Source organism: Solanum dulcamara, chromosome 7 (genome assembly GCF_947179165.1).
Source record: "Solanum dulcamara chromosome 7, daSolDulc1.2, whole genome shotgun sequence".
NCBI lineage: Eukaryota > Viridiplantae > Streptophyta > Magnoliopsida > Solanales > Solanaceae > Solanum > Solanum dulcamara.
Genome location: NC_077243.1, coordinates 20,177,822 through 20,202,849, shown reverse-complemented (window position 1 = coordinate 20,202,849; position 25,028 = coordinate 20,177,822). Strand labels below are relative to the sequence as shown.

Sequence of the window (25,028 nt, the reverse complement as noted above, 5' to 3'; positions counted from 1 at the left end):
CATTAGTTGTAGATGTATCAGAAGTAGAAAAGTTTAATACATGAGAATATGGTACATAAACTTTCATCTTATATTTGAGTTTGATACATGAGAATAACTGATACATAAGTTGTAGCTGATACATAAGTTGACTTAATACATAAGTTGTAGCTGATACATAGCTGATACATAAGTTATAGATGTATCAGAAGCAATAAGTTGATATATAAGTTGTAGCCGATACATAAGTTGACTTGATTCATAAGTTGTAGCTGATACATAAGTTGACTTGATACATAAGTTGTAGTTGATACATAAGTTGTAGTTGATACATAAGTTGTAGTTGATACATAAGTTGTAGTTGATATATAAGTTGTAGTTGATATATAAGTTGTAGCCAATACATAAGTTGACTTGATACATAAGTTGTAGCTGATACATAAGTTGACTTGATACATAAGTTACAGATGATACATAAGTTGTAGCTGATACATAAGTTGCAGCTGATACATAAGTTGTAGATGTATCAGAAGCAGTAAGTTGATACATAAGTTGACTTGATACATAAGTTGTAGCTGATACATAAGTTGACTTGATACATAAGTTGTAGCTGATACATAAGTTGACTTGATACATAAGTTGCAGTTGATACATAAGTTGTAGCTGATACATAAGTTGCAGCTGATACATAAGTTGACTTGATACATAAGTTGTAGCTGATACATAAGTTGACTTGATACATAAGTTGACTTGATACATAAGTTGTAGTTGATACATAAGTTGACTTGATACATAAGTTGTAGCTAATACATAAGTTGCAGCTGATACATAAGTTGTAGAGCATCTACAACTTATGTATCAGCTATATATTAGCTACAACTTATATATCAAGTCAACTTATGTATCAACTTACTTCTTCTAATACATCTACAACTTATGTATCAGTTATTCTCATGTATCAAACTTTACTGCTTAAAGTTTATGTATCATATTCTCATGTATCAAACTTTACTGCTTAAAGTTTATGTATCATATTCTCATTTATCAAACTTGTAGCTCAAAAATTCCAAGAATTCATCCATAAATGGTTTCTTCAACACATAAAACTCAACTCTGTGTCCATCAATCACCGACTAACACAGTATCTACAGTTTTTGCACATCTCAATTTACTACACTTTATAACCTGTTGTTCTGCTCTTTTCCTCAAATTGGGTGTTCAAAAATGTCCGGCTTCAAGAAAACTACAAACCCACTTCGTTCTTTAAATTCATATAATTTCCTTTATGATAATTCCTTAAATGAGCTCGGACAAAATCGTAGCAGCAGCAATGGTGGAGAAGCATTGAGTGTCCATTTGCTTCAGAACCAACTAGTTATTTCTGATAATAAAGAGAATGTTGCACCTGAAAAATCTAATCTTTGTGATAAAGAAAATGTTTTACCGTTTGATTGGACTAGTAAGGTTAAGAACAATGAGTTTTCATCAGTCGCGAGAATCGGGGCAGATATGAAAGACTCTGTGCTGAGGCCATCTTCATTTCAGAGGTATACAAAAATATGAACCAGATTCCAAAATTGGGTTGAAATGGAGGTTGAAGACAATAGAGAGAGATGAACTTTCATTCGATGATACAAAAAATAGAAAAGCTGCGGGGAGCTCTAGAAAAGCAAAAAAAAAGTCCATAATGAAGAATCTCAAAAGGTATACATTTTTTTAGAGAGAGAAGAGAGAGAGAGCAAGTTACTGATGGGTTAGGTTTAGGTTTATTTGGGTATGATATATTATTGATGGGTCGGGTACTAAACTGATTGGGTCGGATCTGTATTTGTTTGATCCGGATGAAAAAATAAGAGGGGAAATAAGTTGGCCACTGAAAAACCGACACGTGGCACTCTATTATACTCAAGGGCATATTTGGCCCAAATTATAACGGTAAGGGTATAATTGGCCCTAAAGTATAACGAAGGGCATGAATGAACTATTTTTCGAAGTTCAAGGGTAATTTTGGCCCTTTTCCGTTAAATTAATGTTTAAAAATTACTTATTCAAGGGATAAATCTCAAAGTTATATTTATAATTAACTAAACTAAAAATAAAAGAAAAATAACTAATGAACGATTAGTTAACTTTATGAACACTAGGTTTCACAAGAGATAAAACCAACCATGAACCCTCTGAATAGACAATTGAAGTTAAAAATACCTGAAATGAGAAAATAACATACCTGAGGACAACGACTATAGATCTTCAAGCTTTGGAGAAAAGAGAAATCAGACCAGAGAGATTGGAGCAGTTAAAAATCAAAAGGTGGAATGAGAAGGGGAATCAGAGAGAAAAAGAGACTTATTTTTATTTTAGGATACTAGATATAGATGTTGGGATATACTATTAATCATGTAATTGTGTTAAAGTATTTTTATTTAACCCCTTGTAAAGACTATTTATGTTTTGATAATAAAGTCTTGATTTAATTATTTAAATAAATCATTGTGTATATATGTGCGTCCATTACTTACATAGTAGACGATTTTGTGGATGGAATATTTTAACTCATACATGAAAGATTAAAATTATCGGTTCATATAAGTAATAAATTTATGTTCACGATCAAACACCTTGCTAATCATAGCACAAGATTAAATTTAATTTGATCTTAATTATGGGAATGGTTAAATTCTAACTTCGTGTGCTAGTACATTTTGTATGTATTGAACAGACCAAATTAGAGATATTTATTTATGTTTTAAATATTTATTAAATAAATACTCTAGTCCATTATATGTAATTATACTCTTAATCTTGATATAATTATTATGATCTATGTATTTGATTTATTATTTTAATCTACTAAAGGTGAGACTCTTTTAATGAATCAATAAATTCCTAATAGATTGGATAATAACAAATCACATTAGTAAAATAATAATTAGTTAACAGAACCGTGTCTCGGTATTGAGAAAGAAGAGATCCCTTTATGGTTGCTTATAAGTTTTCACGTGTAATCCTGCAGGTGGATTTTATCCGACACGTGACATAAGTTAAGTATAATAATAAAAGATTAATTTAGTCAATAAATTAAAATATTTTTAGAAAAATTGAATTAATTGATTGGTGTCGGTAATTCTAACACGAGGATTTAAATAAGATGAAATGGTGGATTTCGAAATTAAATCGAGTGCAATTACAAATTTTTAGTAGAATAATTTATAATTTATTGTGATATGGTCAATTCATTCTTTTGTGAATTATTATCGTAATTGGAAGCCTCTATTAAATAAATATGCGGTCCCTGCTATGCCTGACTAATAAATCGGTTTTTTAAAAAAGATAAAAGAGTTGTATAATAAACATTTTTGGTTTTAATGAAATTTTGAATTTCAAAATTTTTAATATCTAAAACAAAACGTTTTACTGATTTATTGTAAAACATATTGGTTTTAATGGTAAAACCTTTTTTTGGTTATTATGGCTCTTTATGTCTCTTGATTATCTTTTAATGCCCCTATTGAATTGGCTTGATGGCTGAAATTCATGGTCTACATTATGTGGGTATAAAAAAAGGTGTCGAGGTAAGAGGAAGATTACTTGCCTACTCAAGTTTGGGTTTAAGAAAATTAGTGAGGTCAATAGTAGATGGCAGTAGAAAGAAGAAATTCAGAATCCTTCAGTGTTGAGCAATTTGTGTGAAAATTTTGAAAAGTTAGTTGTTCTTCTCAACTCCTTTTAAGTTATATTATTTAGTTAATATGTAATTCGTGATCTTGTCGTATGCTTCCTGCTGCATATAAATTGTATACTCTAACAATAGATACACCCAAGTATATTTTAGTAGACTTAAAAAATTATCCCAAACTATTTAAAAGTACGAAAAGTTCCCTACCCTAAAAGTGATTTATGATGAATTTTTCGAGTTACTGAATTTTCTCATTCTTAATCTTCTACTGAAGCTTCTTTGATTCAAGAAGGGCATAACTATTTTCAAATTCACAATTTTCATACCAATTCAAAACAAAATTGGTAAGAAAGAAAAAAATCTTAATCATGACGGTGGATCTTTTGATTTAATGTGATTTAGGCTTTAATTTGGTGAGTTGCGAATTTTAATTTAATCGAGAAATCAATTAAAATTGGTTGAAATCCATTCAATTTAGGGGCAAGTATGTGAAGTTTCATAATGACAAAGATATTTTTAGCCAAATAATATAATGAGAGACAAAATTAATTAATAAATAAAAATATATTTAATTATTTTTCCTTATATAAAAATTTAATCCTGCAATAAAAATTTTATAAATTTCAAATAGTAAATTTGTTCCGCCTATAATTATTGAGATTCTTCGAAAAGGATAGGGGAAGGTGAAGGGTGAGTTGCCTTTTGATTCATATATATATATATATATCGCCCCCTAGTGAAGTACCACTAACTGATTAATAGGAGTATTCAATTCACTCAACACACCATTTCTCAAATATTTTTCAAATATTTTTGGTAAGTTATTTTTGACAAATATTTTAGCAAGTTTTGGTAAAGTTTCACCATGTATTTGGCCCCAATTTTTTTCATAAATATTTGACTATGTTAAAAAATATAATTTATACCCGTAAGTTTTAAAAACTATTAAAAATACTCATAAGTTTATATTATCATTCTATTATGAACATGTTCTGTTAAAAAATAACTTTATAACATAATTAATAATAATCGATAACAACAAAATAACAATATGGGTAAGATCAATACATTAATCATATACTTAAACTTATTGTTGATTCAGATGAAATTATAATCCATTAAAAGAAATTTTTTTCTCAATCTTGTTACTCAAATTATAATTCAAATTTTTTTAGAGAGGTAGATAAATATTAGTTGAAATAAATAAATATGGATGTTTTTTATAAAATATAAAATTTGAGATAATTTTTAAATATTGAAAACTTTCCAAATATTATCCAAAATTCCAAATACTAATTTTTTCTAGTATTTGAAAATTTGAAATTCTTCAAATATATTTGCCAAGCTTTATAACCAAACATCACTTCTCAAAACTTTTTCAAAGTTTTTTTCAAAAATTTTTGGGACTAAACGGCACCTTTGTATCATCATTTGCAACTCCAAGAAATTAAAGAACTTTTCTCACGCGGAAACCAAACGCGTGGACCACGTGCATCAATTTGGACCAAGGAAAATCTTGGATTACTACCACAGTGTGAGACATGTACATATATCTCCAAGGATTTGTCCCATCATTCTTTCTTCTACAAAGTTCTATCGTCTGTTTTAACTTATTCATATTTAACTTAACACATTTTTAAAAAAATATATAAGAATAATTTTACTATATCACCCTTATTAACTATAGTAATAACATGATAATATTCAATACAAATTTTAATAATGACAAAGTGAACCAAGTACACCAACTTGAAAGAAAGATTAGAGAAAACACATAATCTGCAAAATCCTTTATTAAAAGGTCAAGACTTCTGAATAAGGCAAAATAGCGTAATAAACACCTACAAGGAATAGTAATCAACTGAAAAATTACCTTTTTTAGGGATTCACACAATACTATAAAAGGATAATTGAAACACGAAGAACGCAGCTTTTGCAATTATAAATCATGAATTTCTCAAGCAAGAGGAAGGCAATGGTTACAGAACAAAAACATGAAAAGAAAGAAGAACTAAAATTGTGTTTTCTTTCTAAGGGCTTGGTTTGTAATAATTCAACTTAGAATTATTATTTAGTAATAATTGTTCTAAGTGAGAAAGTAAGTTTTGAAACATTTTTATATATGTGTTTTGATGATTTAACAAACTATGAGATCTGGTAGAGGGACCTGGTCCCATGATTAACGCATGTCAAGGACAAGAAAGTAGAGTACAGTTGTAAAGCTGCAAAAGCTGCAGAGGTTGGTGGGCACTGTAGCAAAGATACATATTCACATTTTATGAATCAATAAACCATGAGAACTGATAGACAGACCTGGTCCCATGAACGATGTGTGTCACAAACCAATGGGAACCAGTTATAAAAGCTACCAACACCTGTTGTGGTTAGTGGACAGCAGACGTCCAGCCAATCATAGAATACTAGGTTGTTTCGTCCATATGCTAAATACAATCTTTAGGAAATGAAACAACTTATTTCTACACATCACATTTATAAGGCAAAAGGAAAAAGATGTGTGTGCTCAAAAAAAAGAATAACTTCCTCAAGGCAGCAAGGACCTGATCGAGCTATTATTGAAGAATAGTTTTTAGGTTGTTGCTTTGTTGTAATGTTGAGTCTTGCGTGCTAAATATTGTAAAATCAGTTCCTATCATATAAAGAAATATTAATTATTTCTCTTTGTATTGTGTCATTTTGACTTCATTGCTAGAGTTAACTTGAAATGGTTAGAAAATTCTACATTAACCTAGGGGTGGTTGTGTAGTGGGCAATAGATTTATTGCTTAGTTTCTGAGTCATTGCTAGAGTTAGCCTTGATCGGAGTATTCAAAGTCTACGTCAACTAGAGTTAGTTGGGGTAGTAGACAATAGAGATATTGCTTAGACTCAAAGTCTTGCAATAGAAGTATTGCAAGTCAAGTGGTGGAGAGGGTTAGTTTATAGTTACAATAGGTTGTAATAGACTACTTTTCTCTTGCATCTTTAGTGAAGTTGGTTGCTAAACCCTATGGGACAGGTCGTGGTTTTTCCTTTCTTAAGCAAGGAGTTTTTACACGTAAAATCTTATCTTGTTTATTACTTGCAGTAGCTGTTCATTTATTAATTATTCTATTTAGGGACCTGGTCCCTAAGTGATAGTGGAGGCATATATTCTAACAATTGGTATCAGAGCTGGGATTTCGAATTGGCTAACACCTAAAGAGATTCATGTAAAAGAATGGTTGCTCCACTTAACTTAGAAGAAGGTCAATCATCAAAAAACCACCTCGATTCAATGTTGATGAGAGGAAAGGGGATATCACCAGAGTTGTTCTCAAGACTAGACAATAATACAATGAGGCTGATAGGAAGAAGATTGTGAGAAAACATGATACATTTAGGAAAAGGATAAACACTAGCAGGTTAGCAAATGGCAATGACTTATGCCACAAGTGTGGAAAGCCTGGGCATTTCATCAGAGATCATCCTTGCACAATTTGAAACACAAAAAATATGCCAAGTGTAACAACCCCTAAAATATTGTATGTCGGTATTTCAATTCTCGATGAAAATAATACAGCCTCTGTATTTTGGGCATAACTCTTCATAGTTTGGTCCAAATTAAGTGATTCAAATTTCTGGGTAATCACAACATCCTTACCTACAACTTTCATGAAGAACATAACTTCAAATTCGGAGTATAAGTAGGTCAAATAAATTAATCTTTGCAAGATATAGTGCTGTGACGGAATTGAGTGTTGATAGAAGAAAATTCATATCTCACTGTAGGTTGCTCCAAATTGGTTGATTCTTGAACGATATGAAACTAGACTTCCATATCTACAATTCTTATGAAGACACCAAATCCTAATAAGGAATTTATCTTATTCAAACGCAGCTTCGAAAATGAGTATTCTGTTAAAAAGAACTCATCTTACCTACCATGGAAACATCTAGATGCATTTGACATCATGCATGACATAAATTGTCCTCCATTTAACATCATCCATGACATCAATATATTCCATTAAATTTTTAGATTTTTCTTTATAATTATTTTATTTATTGTTAAGTCCCTCTTTCCCACCTATAAATACCCACCTTATTTCCTCATTTTATTCATCAAGCTTTCTTAAGCATTTCTTCTCTCTATATACTTCTTCTCAAATATAGTTTTAGTTTTAGTAGTATAAAAATACTACTCCGGTTATTCTTATACTCCGGGTAGTACACAAAACGCTCCGGCGAGAAGAAAAGGCTAGGGATCCAAGAGTATTCCAATTCGGAGTAAACCTTCGGATTTAAGGTATGTAAGGCTTTCATAGCATCGGATTGAGTTCGTCCATGCGCCCAATATTTAAATTCATTATAATTGAGTTATAGTTGAGTTTTATCCAAATCTTGAATTCTAAATGAATTAATTCTTCTTCTATTGAGTTAGATATATTTATGCATTAATATTATTATTATTGTTATCTCTCATATTATTGGAATTATTGTTCATGGCTACTTTCCCATGAATCCTAATTGATTTGATGTTCATGAATATTTTTACACATGTTTTGAGTAAAGATGTTGGCTTTTTATTATTTTTATTGATAAAAAGAGAGTTATATGAATTAATACTATATATGTATTTTATTGAGTTTTGAAAGAGCAAAAGAGTTGAATTTGAATGAATTTGAGAAAATGATATTTTGAGCAAGATGTTTTGATGAGATGAAAATGATGTTTTTGGAAGTATAATGATTGATGAACATGAAATGAGATGAGTTTGATGATTTAAATTAAAGTCCAATGAGACTAGATGATGAGTTTAATATGAGCACATATTTTGGGAGTAGTATTGAGCACCGAGTTGGGTAAGAGTTTAATTTACTCAAACCCCAGAACTACGTAGCCAGCGTAGGATGGAGGCTATGCCTCTTAAGTCCCAAAAAGAGGACTTTGATGAATGGATCCAAGATGGTGATGTCCTTTACCCTGGCAAGGTATTGGATGGATGTGGCAACGACATCGCTTCGTTGTATCATCGCTAGCTCATAAGTGATGGTTGTCGGTTAGAGAAACTCCCAACTGAGTAATCATTGTTTATTACTATTATTTTTATATTTTAAACTTGAATTACATATTGATGTTGAGATAATGTTGAGTTTTGAGCTGAGTTTTCTCGAGAGGAGTTTATTGATATCTGTCCTTACCTTCCTGCCATTTTACATACTCATACATTCCACGTACTGACGTCATTCGACCTGCATCGTTTTATGATGCAGATACAGGTGTTAGAGATCCTCAACAGGCGCATCGTTGAAGATCATTTCTTTTCAGCTATTTGGTGAGTCCTTCTTTTATTCGAAGGAACTCCTTATCCTTTTATTATTGTTGAGTGTGATGTTTCTTTTGAGGTAGCCATGGACATGTCATTGGCACCATCTAAGAGTATTAGAGGCTTCATAGACAGAGTTTGATGATGTAATCGGAGTAGTTCTCCTTAGAAACTACTTCTTCTAAGAATTATCTATTTTTCCTTTGATTATGACAAGCCCACATTAGTATTATTAAGTCTTCCGCTGATGAACAAATGAGTAATGAGACCAAGTGGTTCTCTCGGAATCCAGAGATGGTTTCTGAGTGCCGGCCACGCCTAGGGTACCCTCTCGGGGCGTGACACCAAGCCTGGAGGAGACAAAGATAGGCGAAGGGACCAGGTCTTTGAGAAGTTAAGAAGAAGGGTTGTTGTTGATTATGTGGTTAAGAGAGCTCTTGCTGTGTGGGGAAATTCCTCAAGTGATTCTGAAGAGACCGAAGTTTCAGAAAATGCCTCTATGTTGGCTGTTAAGGACGATGAAAATTTGTTCGACAACATGTTTGCCTTTATGTCATAATCTGAAGATGAAGCTGATGAAGAAGTAACCCTGCTTGACCTCAAAGAAAATCTCAACTTTTACTCTATCAAGTAATTAAAAAAACTGGTTAGTGTCTTGATTGACTCACTCTGTGAGTTAACCGCCGAAAAAGATTTTCTGAATAACAGCATCGATACATTTCAAAATGAGAAAACTTCATTGGTTATTAAGATGACAGAACTGGAAGAAAAAATTATTTTGTTGGATGCTGAAAATAATAGTCTCAATGAAATATTGAAGAAAAACCCTGTAACTGATATCAAGTTAAAGGGTAAGGCTAACAAAATTGAACTGAAATTTGAAGAACGTTTAAAAAATTCTGAATTGAAGCTAGCCTTGTCACTAGAGAGAAATCTTCAGTTGGAAAGGGACCTCGTTCAAATCAAACATGAGTTGGACATATCTCTGAAATGGGCCAACTCTTACAAAATGTTGGCAAACCTACTAATTAGGGACCAAATGATGGAAAGGGTCTTGGATGTTTAAAATTGGAACCCCCTTTCAATCCTCATAGCAAGTATGTGTTTGTGTCTGATAACTTATTGTGCACATAATGTTGTAGAAATGGACACCTAAAAAGGATTGTGAAGCCTTGAAAAGAAGAGAGAAGAATTCTTCAAGATACTCTAAGCAGAAGGAAAGCCAGAAGAAACGACCTGGTCCCAATATTAAAATGAGAAAGCAAAACTTGCCTTCATAGACTAAGAGAACACTGATTACACCATTATCTGCGTTTTTGGATCTCAAGCATAACTGGGTTTCCAAACCTAACAGGTAATCTATTTTGCAGAAAAAGTCTAGAGGAAGTAGTCAGTGATGGTTCATGGATAATAGATGTTCCAAGCACATGATTGGAAGGACTGAAAACTTTCTCTCACTTAAGGCATTGCAAGATGATAGTGTTTTTTTTTGAAAAATGGAAAGAAGGGATACATTCTTGGTATTGGAAGAATTGTGGCACTAAATACTAGGTCATGTGAGTACATTCTTGTTGAACAAACTTGTAACACGGGACCTGGTCAGTCCTAAAATACTGAGGAAAGTGACGAAGCTCAACTTGAAGTTGCAGACTGATCAGATGATAAAGATGTTGACCAATCAAATCATGTTCTCAAGCAGGATAAAGCTCTTTATGAATTGAAATAGGCTCCTAGAGCTTGGTATAAAAAATGGTTAAAATTCCTTCTTGATAATGGCTTCAAGAGAGGGAAAATTGACAATATATTATTCCTAAAGGCAAGGGAGAAGAATCTGCTCATTGTCCAAATTTATGTGTATAATATTTTCCTTAGGGAAACATCTGACTCACTTTGCAAAGAATTTGCTACCTTCGTTGGGAGTGAATTTGAAATAAGTATGATAGGTGCACTGAGTTTCTTTTTGGGATTCAAATAAAAGTAGTCTCCACATGGAACTTCCATTTGGCAAGAGAAGTTTATCAAAGAGCTTCTAAAAGGGTTCCACATGCTGGATGCAAAGTCAATCAATAGTCTAATAGGAACTAACTCTAAATTTGATGTTGATAGACCTGGTCCCAAAGTAAATAAAATCGTGTACACAGGAATTATTGTATCTCTTCAATATCTGACGGCAATCAGACCTGACATTGTATTTAATATTGAAATATGTGCAAGGTTTCAAGCTTGTCCCAAATAGTATCATTTGATAAGCTGCAAAAAACATTTTGAGATACTTAAAGGGAATTGAGGACCTGGTCCTATATTACCCTGATAGAGATTATTTCAACTTGGTCGAGTATTCAGATGCAAATTACACAGAATACCTGGTTGACAGACAAAGCACCTCAGGAATAGTTCATTTCCTCAACTCTTCTCTAATTTCTTGGGGACAAATAAGCAAAATTTAGTGGATCTATTCATAGCGAAAGGAAAATATGCAACATGTTGTACTTAGCTCCTATGAATCAAGCAATAATTTGAGAATTTCGGGACAGTCACCAACATTTTCTCACTCTTATGTGACAATGTCAGTTTATTGAGCATGACCAAGAATCCAATGCATCATAAAAAAAACCAAGTACATCGATATGAGGCATCACTTTTTGAGAAATAATGTTGAGAAAGGATATATTTGCATGTATATTGAACTACCCCTTGTGAGTATGCCAGCCACTTGATCTTCAGTCTTGAAGAATTGCATGCAAATATGTCTTTTCTCAACATTGTTCCTCAAAAAGTGATATCTCACATCGATGTGCTTGGTTCTCTTATGTTGAACTTGATTCTTGATCTGTTCAATAAATTGTCGTTGTCACATAAGAGTGAGACTGTTGGTGACTATCCCAAAATTCTCAAGTTGTTGCTTGATCCATATGATCTAAGAACAACATGATGAGGCTTCTACATATTCTGCTTTAGCTATGAATAGATCCACTGAATTTTTCTTCTTTACCCTCAAGAAAATCAAAGAGGGAAAGCAAAAAAAAATTAGCCATTCCTGAGATTCTCTTTCTATCGACCAGGTCCCCAATTAGGTAGAATAGGATCAGGTCTCATTTAAATATCTCAGAAACCTTGTAGCAGCTTCCAAGTGAGTCTCCTAAGGATAGGTCTGAAAATCTTTCACACATCCAAGCACTAGAAATAATATCAGGTCTGCTAGCTGACAAGTATATAAGAGATCTACTGATTCCTCTATGTATAGTATCAGTCATATATGGATCAGTGATGGGCAATGAAATGAGATGATTTTATACAAGTTTTAAATGTTTATTTTGCAACTAATGTTTACTTTTCATATGTGTAGGGTTGTAAATTCAAGTGTTGAACGTGATTTTTGAAAAAGGCCAACAAAGATACTTAAAAAGAAAACAAGAACAAAAAATGACATTTGACAAGTGTTGGTCATCCGCGCGCTCAAGAGCCCTATGGCGCACCTGCGTGAACCACAAGACTCTCATTGGTCCTCCGTGCATTGATCGCACGCTCAAGCGCCCAGTGGCACGCCCACGTGGCGTGGAAGTGTGAAAGCAATTAAAAAAGGTATTATTGAAATATATTGGGGAATCCTATGCTATATGATGTTATAACTTGCCCAGAACCAGGGGTATCAAGAAGAGAGAGTGAAGAAAAAAAGGCTAGGTTAAGAGGAGAGGAGAAGAAACACGCGGTACAAGACTCGAATCCTAAACGGGAGTTGGGATTCAGAGTTTGTTTGTTATGTCTTCTTGTTCATCTTTTTTCTTAGTAAATTTATTCTCCTTCATGGAGTAGTTTTTAGAGGATATTTGACAAACATGGTGTATTTATGAGTATGTTGGGATTTAGATCGTCGTTTTTATACTTGAACTTATTATCGGAGTTTGAATTAAATTGCAATCTTATTCATTATTTTATTTATTCGAAAGAAGAATATCTTAGTAAATATTATTGCATAATTTTTTGGATTGAATCAATATATATATATCTCTTTAAGTAATCGAAAGAGTGCTTGATAGATATTGATTGAATCCTAGAAAAAATAGTTGAATAACGTTACTTCCTTAAGAATAATCCATAACATGTTCTTGCTTAATTAGATCGCTAGGTTATCATTAGTTTATTCTTTAACTTAAGATTTACTCAGAAGATAAATATGAATCTTAATGATACCCTAATCAACTATCGAATTTGAGAGAATCGATAAAACTTTACAGGTGATCAATGTACGTGGTCAATTCTCAACTATCATTATGTACTTATTTCATCTCGTACCCTATATTTCAGTATTGATATTAAACTTGGTAGTTATCAACTGTTTTAAAATTATCATTTAGTCTACAAACGTGGTTCATAACCACAACCAACTCTCTTCTTTTAATCACCTAAATAATAGTTAGCAAGATATTATTGAATTATTATTTGTATCAATACCTGTGGAGACGATATTTATACTATACTATTTTTACTAGCGAAGCATTAAACTTACATTGTGTTTGTGCTCGGCAACCACGTCCCTCAATGTCCAGTTTTTAGCACATGATTTGATTGATCAACAACTTCAAAACTCGGGGGCTTCTTGAAATACACTTGACCAATATCTTTAATTCTCAGGGGCTGAAAAGTTATGATGGATCCCTTCTTCTGAATAGAATCCTTCAACCTTATCTTGGGAATTCCACGAATCAGGTCTCCAGCATCAAGTTTGTTTAGTAGAGATGAGCTCACATTCCCCAATCTTCTGTGTCATAGATGAACACTTTCATCTTAAGCCCTAAGACATGTTAGTCTGTCACCTTGAGCTGAACTGAGATTAGCAATACACATGGTTATTTTCATCTCCTAGCCGTGAGGATCACCCTTTTTGTAGACAGATTAGTCACAGACATTTTTCAGACAAGAATCTGACTTTATTCCCTTTGTGATATATTTGGAAGACACTCAACAAGCTGTATTTTAACTCATTTACATATTGACCATCTTTAATGGAATGTTCTAGAAATTTTTCAATTCTTTCAATTCCTAGAATAAAACCCTCTTTGTCATTTTCAAATAAGGCACTACCACCCTGTAGTGCTTTCAGAGAGAGGAAATTTTCAGTCATTTAAGTCATGTTCTTGGAGCATCCGTTTCCCATTAACCAGCACTGAGTGCTTCCTCTTGACTGTTTTTATATGAGAGATCACTAGTTAGTCTTGGGAACCCATTTTAACTTGAGCTCCCAAAAGCCAAACAAAGGTGTTATCAAAAACTTCTTGGTCTAAGGAGGCAAAAATTTCTGTGATTTACCAATTCTTGAACCAGATCTCTTGCTAGATCCCTTCTTCACTAGTTCTTTATTATTGGAATATTTAGACTGATTTTCAAGCACCACCTTCTTCAATGCTTCACAATCCTTTTTTAGATAACCATTTCTTGTACAATGAAGACACAATAAATTATCTGACACAGAAACATACCTACTATGAGGATTAAAGGGAGGATCTATCATATTCACATAGCCTAAACCCTTTCCATTGCTATTCCTCTGACTGGTCATATCAGATAACATTTTGAAGGATGTTGTCCACTTAAGTGACTCATCCATTTCATCTTTAAGTTTGACCAGGTCCCTTTCTACTTGAGCATTTCTTTTCAGTGACATAACCAGTTTTAGCTTAGAATCTTTTAGTCTTTCTTCAAGTTCCAACTCAATTTTGCTAGCTATGCCTTTAAGCTTCTTTCCAGACTTAGAACTTACTTTTAGCATTTTCATAAGTTCGGTTTTTCCAACTTTCAATTTAAGATTTTTTCCTTCCAAAGCTGACATTTGAAGAGCTAAGGCAGTTTTCTTATTTTGAAAAATATCAATGTTGTTGTTTAGAAAGTCCTTTTTAGCAGTCAATTCACACAGAGAATCAATCAACACACTTGCTAGATTCTTTAGTTTTTTGATAGAGTAAAGATCCAGATTTTTTAAGGTCAAGCAGGATTACCTCTTCATCAGCTTCATCTTTAAATTTTTCCATAAAGGCAAACATGCTGTTGAACACATTTTCATCATCCTTAACAGCCAACATGGAGGCATCCTTTAAAAGTTCAGACTCTTCATAATCACTTGATGAATTTTCTCACACAGCTAGAGCTCTCTTAACCCCATAATCAGCAACAACGTTTCTTCTTGACTTCTCAAGGACCTGGTCCCTTCGCCTATCTTTGTCTCCTCCAGGATTGGCATATTTTTTGTGTTTTAATTTATGCATGGGACAATCTCTGATGAAATGCCGAGGCTTTTCACATTTGTGGCATAATTCATTGTCATTTGCTGACCTGCTAGTGTTTTCCTTTTTCATAAATCTGTCATGTTTTCTCACAATGAAGTATATGAATGAAGTCATGGAGATTCTTTTACTAGTGAACTACCACTAATAACAACACATGGTTTTGATAGTTAACATCATCATTCATTCATTTGAAACTCCAAGAAATTAACAAAAAAAAATCTTACACAGGATATTAATGCGTGGACCACGTGCATCATTTTCGGCTCCACTGTGGTTACCCTTTTGGAATTTGGACTAGGAATCTTTGGATCAGTACCACAATGTAAGACAATTACATATTACTCTTTCGGTCTAGAAAGTTCTACAATTGGCTTCACTAATAATTTGGTATCACCTATAAAGATGATAATTTTGAGATAAAATATGAAATTATTTTATTTAATATTTGATTGGAAATTTTGATTTTGATGTAGTATTCGGGAACTATTTATACTACAAAGAAAAGTAATAGTTTCTTATTTGGAAAATAACATTTTTATCTAAAAGTTATGAATACTGTGTTCAACAAGAATATAAGAAGAACAAAGATAAACAAAAATTTTAATAATAATAAACAAATTTCTAAGGTTCTAGAATTCAATGCGTCCTTAAGGAATTTAATCCTCTCACTATATCCAAGGTTGTGGATTATTTTCTCCCAAAATAAAATGGATATATCTGTCAGAGAAGGAGCAGCACCTCAAACTTTAATAACTTCAGGGAACTCACAAGCCAGCAACGAAATCACACAAATACTCTACTTTGTTTATAACAAATGTATGCAGAAGAAGGAGAAAATTTGATGCAGAAAACTGAGAGGAAGCTTCTCTATTTGTAGCAAACAATAGGTGTGAACTCACCTTTTCAAACCAATCCCATCTATTCAGAACACTCATGGTGTCTTTTGAGAAAAGAAATATATGTTCGGAACTAACTTGTCCTTTTTGAATTCGCGAATTTCAAACTAATTCAATTATGTGAATTAATTAGTTAATTCCGTTTTGTGAATTAATTGAAAATTAATTCTATAATTTAATTAATTTAAAATAATTCAATGGATTAATTAATTAATAAATAATTAAATGGATTAATATTAAGAAAAAGAAAATTAATTAATGAGATTCATAGATAAAATTTGTCTAAAACGTTATCAATCAATCATTTGTCGATGCCGATGCCGATGCCGGTGCCAAAATCGAAGGCAAGCGAGCGACGGTACAAGGGGACATCCTCTACTTATCCCTTTAATAACTATATGAAGTATTTCCCAATATAAGGAAAAAACTTTTCATTTCTTCTACCAATGAGGGAGAAATGATTTTTTATTTTTTCTTCACTTGGTTCCCCTCACATTACTCAATTTTCATTTCACAATTCACATCTTACAAAAATCCAAGAAAAAGTAACAAGAAGAACATTATTGAATCAAAGTATTAACTTCAGAAACGTTTTTTTTACTAAAGTATTAATGATAGGGGCATTTTTTAACCAAATACTAGCGACAGAGATATTTTTGGACGAAAGTATTAACGGTAGAGAAATTGTGCGACTAAAATATTAATGATAGAGACATTTTTAACCAAACTATTAGCATAGAGACATTTTTGACCAAATATTAATAAATGATATTTTTATTCAAATTTGCATAGTTTAATAATGTAATGAGCTTGAAAGTCATTTTTTAAATTTTTTGCTAAATGACCATTTTGTCCATTCTAAGAGTTTCCCAAAGTCATTGTTGATCAGTGTTGGGTGTTGGTTTTGAGAAATTCTTTGAAAAGTTGAGTCTTGGTAGTTTTTGAGATTTTCAAAGGCTTAAAGTGTTCAAAAGATATTTGGGATCAATCGGAGCTAAATATTTCGGAATAGAATTCTGTCAATTCTATCAACTCTGAAATTTGAAAATTGGTCGAGAGTTAAAAGAATTAGATTTGGAGTTGTAACAAAGATTTGAGGTCCTAAGTTGTAAATTCTTTAAATTTTGGTCACAGGGTTGACTTTGGTCAACATTTAAATATCTTATACTCGAAATTGAATTTCGATGACTCAGGTAGATTTGGGGGATGATTTTTGGCCTCTGAGTGGTCTTCGTTGAATTTTTAAAGATTCCGAGCTTGATTTAGTGTTTTGAGGCCTAAAGTTAGTTTCATTGCAACTTATCGAGTTCTAGGTCAAAGAGATCTCGACTTCAAATTTTGATGGTTTCATTGAGTTCGAAAATTTGAAAAGATAGGTTTGTGTGTACGGGATCTGATCGAATCCCGAGTGTCATTTCAAAAACTTTTTGTGACTTGGTGAAATTTTGAAAGTTGTTGATATCTGGTGCCTTCACTTTAGCGAAGGGAATGTCGCTTTTGCGAAAGGAGTCCGCTTTAGCAAACTCTGCTTTAGTGAAGGGAGTCCTCTTTAGCAAACTCCGTTTTAGCTAACAGGGCCACTTTAGCAGGGTCTGCTTAAGTGACACCTGAGGAGTTTATGGTCAGGATTTTAGCTATTTTTTCTCATTTTCAGATTTTGGGAAGCTCATGGGTGGGAATTTCAAAGGGATTTTTGTGGAAAATCATTTGGGTAAGTACCCACTAATTATATCTAGAATTTAGTCTTAAGTCAGTGATTTTGATTTTAAAATATGGGGGTTTTTTCAAGAACTTCAACTTTCTTAAAATTGGGATTATGAACTAAATTGAGCTCTATTTTTGAATTCATTTTCACCAATAGATTTCAAATACTTCAATTTTTCATCCAAAAATTTTCAGATTTGGACTCCATTTTCAGAATTGAATTTTTGACCCATTTTGATTATTTTGCCCAAATTTCATAATTTTGGTGTCGCTAGTTTCATAATTTGATTGTGAATCATTATTTAATTATATTATTACAATTCGAAGCATCGGCAAAAGGGCAAGTCTCAAGTTTCGTAGTAGTAGAGAGCGATATTAAGGCAAGTGAAACTCTTAACCTTCGTAAGATTTGTAGAACCTTGTATTCTTGCTACGTGCTCTGTGTATTGATGTGAATTTGATAATTGGTTTGATCATGAATCATGAAAACACTTAAGGTTGATTACCAAGGATACAAAAAGAAAAATTGATCTAATGAATTGGGGTATTTGAATAAATTGACATTGTTGACTTGTTGTGGAGATTACACTGTGGTAGCATTAATATGAATTACATATGGAATTGGACTTTATTTCATTCTCATTGATTGCATGAGAAATTTCATATGCATTTGGGTTGAAACTTATCATTGAAGTCTACATTGAGGATATCGTCGATGTGAAATGGTTCAGGCTAAGTTATGATGAAAGAGAAAAATAAAGAGGATTCGAGGGACATGCCATGCATCGTGGTTGTTACTTTATTGCATTCGAGGGACGTGTTGAGCAGCATGGTTGTTACTTTATTGCATTCAAGGGGCGTGCCACACATCGTGGTTGTTACTTTATTGCATTCAAGGGACATGCCACCGGCCGTGGTTGTTATTTTAGCATCTCATTGGGCACTCATTTCATTGCATTGCATTGCATCGGTTTGATTATCTGAGTATTTTCCTTTACTATATGTAATTGTGACAGATATACATGCGATATTGATGATATCTATCTGGACTGTTGAAACACACTTGATTTACGTACCATATGAGTTATATCTATATATATTGTTAGATTGGGTTGCTCTGCTTGTAGTAGTTAAGGAGGTTCAGATGGTGTGTCAGGAGTACTTGTTTCTATTTAGCTTTATCTGTGTTTATTGTATTACTTGCTAAGTATCGTGTTGTTTGGTACTTACTCATTGTTATCTACACCAGTGTAGGTTTCAAGCCGGGACAGTGATACAGATTTCCTTTTTCTTCATCCGCGGCTATCAAGTATACTTGAGAGGTAGTTGTCGACGCCGGTGATCTCTCTTGTTTCTTTTTATATGTTTTGTTCTGTTTGAGAGACAAACGCATTGAGACTTGTACTTATCTTTCATTCCTATTATATTAGAGGCTTGTACATGTAACAACTAATTCTTTGGGGTAGTGTAGATGACTAAGACTTCCACTTTTATGTACTTATATATCTATTTAGACCGTTTTCGCATTTGTTTATGTTTGGATTGACTTGTCTTTGTGGATTGAGACGAGTGTCATCACACCTACACTCGGATTGTGACAAATAACATTTTGAAATCTTTTTCATAAAAAGTATATTATAATAATCTATGACCAAACAAGAACTTAGTCTTCTTGATTGCTCTTATATACTCTCGCTAGTCCATATTAAAAGTGAATTATTGGGATATGACATACCTATTAAGTAAAATATTATGGACATAAATTAAAGGTTACTTTCCATTATTATTATTTTGATTATTTTCGAATTAGTTTTTTAGAAAATGTAAAGTAGTTAAGAACCTTATTAAATGAAGCATAAATATGGGGGAAAAATCAACAATTCTCTTAAACTTTGAATAATTTACTTATACTAAAATATAAAAAGCAATTTTAACAATTCACTTAATATGACTAAACGATTTCTATTGTATATTGGCAATTGAAATGGGTACTTGCCCAAAGGATCAATATTGCAAATTCTAGGACAGATGAAAATAGATTTTAAAAATTTGCTCATTTATTTCATTCAAATACAATAGCCGGATTGAAAAATACTTCACTCTAATTGTAACTAGTATATTTGATTCCACCTCCTATCATATTCCGCTATCCTCAAAGCCATTCGGTTTACGTGGAGTCAAGGCTGTGATCCGAGGGCGTAAAGCAACTCTACCATTGATCATTACACTCCTTTAGCATGGTAATGCTTTTCAAGCCTATCCTTGATCAGGTCATAACTTAACTCTTTTATCACATAAGAGAGTTCCTGAATACACAAATACACACCACCGCTAACTCAGTTTAATCAGACTATCACTTTTCTTCAAGCTCTCATATTAATACCCTGGCATTGAATATTTAGTAAACCACTTGCAAGATTACAGAAATAAATTATTTTGCGACTTTTCAATATTAAATTCGCGTCTAGCCAGCTATAGCGGTTCCATCATAGAGGAATTTATCTCGCCATAGCGACGTGCATGGAGTCAGAACCTTTGAATTTCTCCCTCAACACCTATTATCACACGCAATCATAGAACCACCACAAAACTGATGCAACAAGTAAGTTGTGACGCTGATGATCTTCCTTCTTCTTCACGTTTCCGATGGCTAAATCATCTAATAATAACAGTTATAAGAGTAATTAATAAATTGCTTTAATTTTCCAACAAATACTTTAGAATTCAAACTCATTGGTTCTACCTTCCAATCTACTCAAAAACTATATATTTTGGAATGATTAGATCAATTTCTAGTCCCAATGAAATAATTTATCAAACACTATTTCAAATTCAAGAGATTTCGAACCTATTAATTCTCTTTACACTAGAAAATTTCACCTAGGTCAACTTTCTACTTCCACTATGATCAATATAATATTATTCTAAGAATTAACGATTGATCAAACGAGTGTTAGATTGATGGAAGGACTTACCTTGAATGGGAAAATCATTGAGATTCTTCGAAAAGGATAGTGGAAGGTGAATACAGAGTTGCCTTTCTATTCCTAGGAATAATAAATATATAGCCGCCGCCCCCTACGTAATCCTATTGAAAGAAGTTTCAAAATTGACCTTTCAGATCAGTACATGAATGAAGTCATGGAGATTCTCTTACTAGTGAACTTCCACTAATAACACGGTTTTGACAGTTAATATCATCATTTGCAACTCCAAGAAGTTGAATAAAACTTTTCTCACGCGGGATGTTAAACGCGTGGACCACGTGCATCATTGGATTAGTACCACAATGTGAGACATGTACATATCTCCAAGGATTTGTCCCTATTATTCTCTGGTTCTAGAAAGTTCTACAATTGCTAACACTAATAATTTGATATAATAATTTTGAGATATAATGCAACATTATTTTATTCAATATTTGATTGAAAACTTTGATTCCGGTGTAGTAATTTAGGAACTATTTATACTACAAAGAAAATAAATATTTTATTAAGAAAAGAACATCTTTGATCCAAAAATAATAATAAAGGTATTTTTAAATTAAAATATTAATATTAAAAACATTTTAAAACTAAAATAATAATAATAAAAATATTTCTGGATCAAAATATTAATACGGGCAATTGGAAAGAATACTTGCCCAAATGATCGATATTGAAAATTGTAGGACACTTGCGCATTTATTTCATTCAAATACCATGGGCTGCTTGAAAAATACTTCACAAATCTTCTTTTCACTTGTATAAACCAGAGAACAAAAAACTTTAGACTATCTATCATAAAACACAATAGTCTTATGCGCACGGTCTAGGCCAATGATTTTCATTTAGCCAGAACCACAACATATATATAATAATATATACGTATCAATACAATACTTGTACATTAATTCGTACCATATCCAAATATTGAGGACGAAATTAAATATCCTAATGAAAGAAACTTCACACTTAGCCTTAGTCTCATTATACTTACTTAATAGGGAAGATCAAATATATGTAGAGTAGTGTGTCCATTTAGATAGAATAGTTCCATAAAGACATCTCATCAGTTTCCACATGATCTCCCATTTCTGCACATTGAGGTGGAGGTACCATTAATCCTTCCGCCATATTCGTAAGTAATCCAGGCATGCAGAAGAGTGCTTCCTCATCCATAAAAAACATATTCTCTGTAATACTGCCGGATTGATCTCGTGAAACTGATCCTTCCGACTTTATTGGTCGGAAGGCTTCGGCGGCCTCAGCGGCCGCCTTTATAATATCCTTAGTGTCAGAGGAAGCAGGGATAGGCAACCTCTCAGCAGAATCAGCGAAATTCAAGCAAGCTGAACGGCCCCTTAATGCTATAGCAGCCACGTCATGAGCTCTAGCCGCCATTTCAGCAGTAGGGAATGTGCCGAGCCAAATTCTAGATTTCTTATTGGGTTCTCTGACTTCACAAACCCATTTTCCAGAATTCCTCTTCCTGACTCCCCTGTATACTGGATGACGAGTTTCTCGAAACTTCTTCCTGCCAGCTGGCTTTTTTGGATTATTTAAAGCTAAAATAACTTCTTCGTCAGAATGATTAGCTCTATTAATAGGGGAGTTATTATTGCTATGATCAGAAAATGATGATGAAGATTCTATAAGTGGGTCCGAATAATAGCTTGAAATGCTATCCATTCCTTTTTCTTTAATCAGTGATTGATTGAGAGAGTTAAAAGTAGGATCTAGTGGTGTTTGTTTTGAGTTAAGAGATTTTAGTTGTTGTGGTAGATATGAAAAGTGTATTTATATATATATATATAGTGATGAGTGAAGCTAAAAAAGTTTTGATGAGAATGGTGTTAAGGAGACAGGCTGGATGGCGTTTTAACAGTAAGCTGCGTGCGGTGTGGGAATGAGGCAGCTGTTTTATGCGACAGCTGGAGTGGAGTGATGTGGGTTTAAGAAAAGTAAGTTCCAACTTCCAAATCTTTAGAGTGGGTGTGGGTTTCTACTTTCTACTTTCTAGTGATAGATGTGGCAAACTCTGAATATTTCTAGTTTCTTCCTCTCTTTCTTCCATCCTTCCCTTTTGGAATATATTCTATTTATCTTGGAAATGTACTTGGGCTACTACTTACCAATATTGACATTTGAAATTGACTAATAATAGTAATAAATCTAGTGTTGTCAAGTCAAAGGTTACTAGAATAAGACTAATCTTCTAACTTACTCGAGACCCTACTTGCTTTTTGGGAGCATCGATCTATTTAATTTGATTTGGTGTCATGTATTATTGATTTTTGATTTATAAATAGTTAAATCAATAAGATATTATTTATTAATTTTGATCTTTGACGGTTTGATTTTTAATTTAACTAATAAAAAAATATTTATAAAATAATTATATGACTTCTTCAATAATTTGGCTCGACAAAATCATAACGTAACTTTACGGAATACTTATAAAATAGATTCAGTAGTAACTAGTAACTAACATGAAAAGAACTATACAAGTGCAACACAAATAAAAGAATTGAAACAATAATGTGAATTGAATGTTAAAGGGCAAAAGTAGTAACCAATAAGGTATTGATATTAATATTTAATATTTATGTAGGGATAAAGTAGTAAATTAAATATATCTTAATGGGTTATCGGGTTGCTCAATAATCCAATATTAAAAAATCAATATTGAACTAATAATCCGATAACTTCTTTTTAATAAAATCCGTAAAATTCATTAATTCAATAATCCAATAACAATAACTCAATAACTTTTTTTCAATTCAATTTATTGATTGATTCGATTTTTACACACCCCTACCACTTACTACTATTCCATCCGGATCACCATACGTCTATACTAATCGTCCTTGTGAAAAATAGACCGAGTTGAAGATTTTTCCAAATCAACAACTCGTTTTCAGGATACTGGATACTTAATTAATTTTGTAATAACTTACTACTCCCCATTCATTTTTATTTATCCATTATATTTAACATAATTTTTTACTTTTATTTATTCATTTTAACATAGAAAGACAATTTCTTTTTTCTTATATAAATTTCAAAATTGATCAAAATTCATAAATATGCATGCATTTTTATGCATCATCAAATTATCTTTACCTAGTGTAGCAGGTAGGGGTATTCATGATTTGGATAAAAAACAATTAAATAAATTAATTTTACTTGGATTTGATTTTATATTTTTTAAAATTGATAATATATGATTTTATTCAAAAAAAAACTGAAGAAATAATTGAACTGAACCAACAAATTATCTATATATAATATATTATTTTTTATGAACAATTTTAAATATGTTGTATATGTTTTCATCAAAGTTTATTTATAATTTATTTATTTCCGCAAAGAGAAAAAATTTACTATCTTTAATTATGTTTTCCCAAACCAACAACTCTTTTTCACGTTTCTCACAATCATCTGCCAAAAAATTTAATTATTTGTCTCTTCATATATATATATATATATATATGATATTCATCTAATTGTTTTATTAGTCTCAAATGAATATATATTTGCAATCTTCATTACTAATCCTAAAAGAAGGGAATTGTATATCCTTTTTCGGGTGGGCATTTGATTCTTCGATTCGATTTTGTTAAAATTTGATTAGATTCTTTGATTTTTGATTTTGAAAAAAATGTGTGCCGAACACCAAACCAAACTTATTCGATTTGGTTTCATTTTTCAACTTCGGTTCGATTTGATTCGATGTTTCTATCTTTAAGTGCAAGTGAGATAAAATGAGAACAAAATTATCAAAATATTTAACTAAACATGAAAGTTGAAATAAACACATAAAATTGATCCGGTAATGTAACTAAACATGAAAGTTCATATTTTGACTAAACTAGGCAGTACCGCAGTACGGCAGCAGCCATGCCAATTGCTAATTCTGCCTAATAGTAGCAGTTGCCAATGCCAACAAGGCAATAAACCAACTGCTATTTTTGCCTAGCAGTAGCAGCCAGCAGGGGCCAGGCGCAGGCAACATTGAGCATTCACTAGTCTTCAGCAACACAATCCACAAATTCTTTTTGGAAAAATTTCACGGCAAATCTTTTAAGCATAATTACTTCATATGGTATACTTTTTCTAATTACTTATAATGACAAACATAAATTTGTCATTATACAAACATTGTAGCGAATTATACAAATGCTGTAACGAATTATACAAACGTTG

The 25,028-nt window shown here is 32.4% G+C and overlaps 1 protein-coding gene across 2 annotated transcripts; it reads right to left on the bottom strand.

Moving 5' to 3' along the window:
• Positions 1-19,876: 19,876 nt before the first annotated feature.
• Positions 19,877-22,794, bottom strand: LOC129896854 (dehydration-responsive element-binding protein 1A-like). Of its 2 annotated transcripts, none has more exons than XM_055972831.1 (2): positions 21,820-22,794; positions 19,877-20,500 (listed from the first exon to the last, which is right to left on the bottom strand). In XM_055972831.1, the coding sequence occupies exon 1, from the start codon at positions 22,509-22,511 to the stop codon at positions 21,861-21,863; it is 651 nt and encodes a 216-aa protein (XP_055828806.1). In that variant the 5' UTR covers positions 22,512-22,794; the 3' UTR covers positions 19,877-20,500; positions 21,820-21,860. The 2 variants fall into 2 exon arrangements, with proteins under 2 accessions (XP_055828806.1, XP_055828805.1); XM_055972830.1 differs by lacking the exon at positions 19,877-20,500 and adding an exon at positions 20,840-20,929 and having other exon boundaries at positions 21,820-22,793.
• Between the last annotated feature and the right edge of the window lie 2,234 nt (positions 22,795-25,028).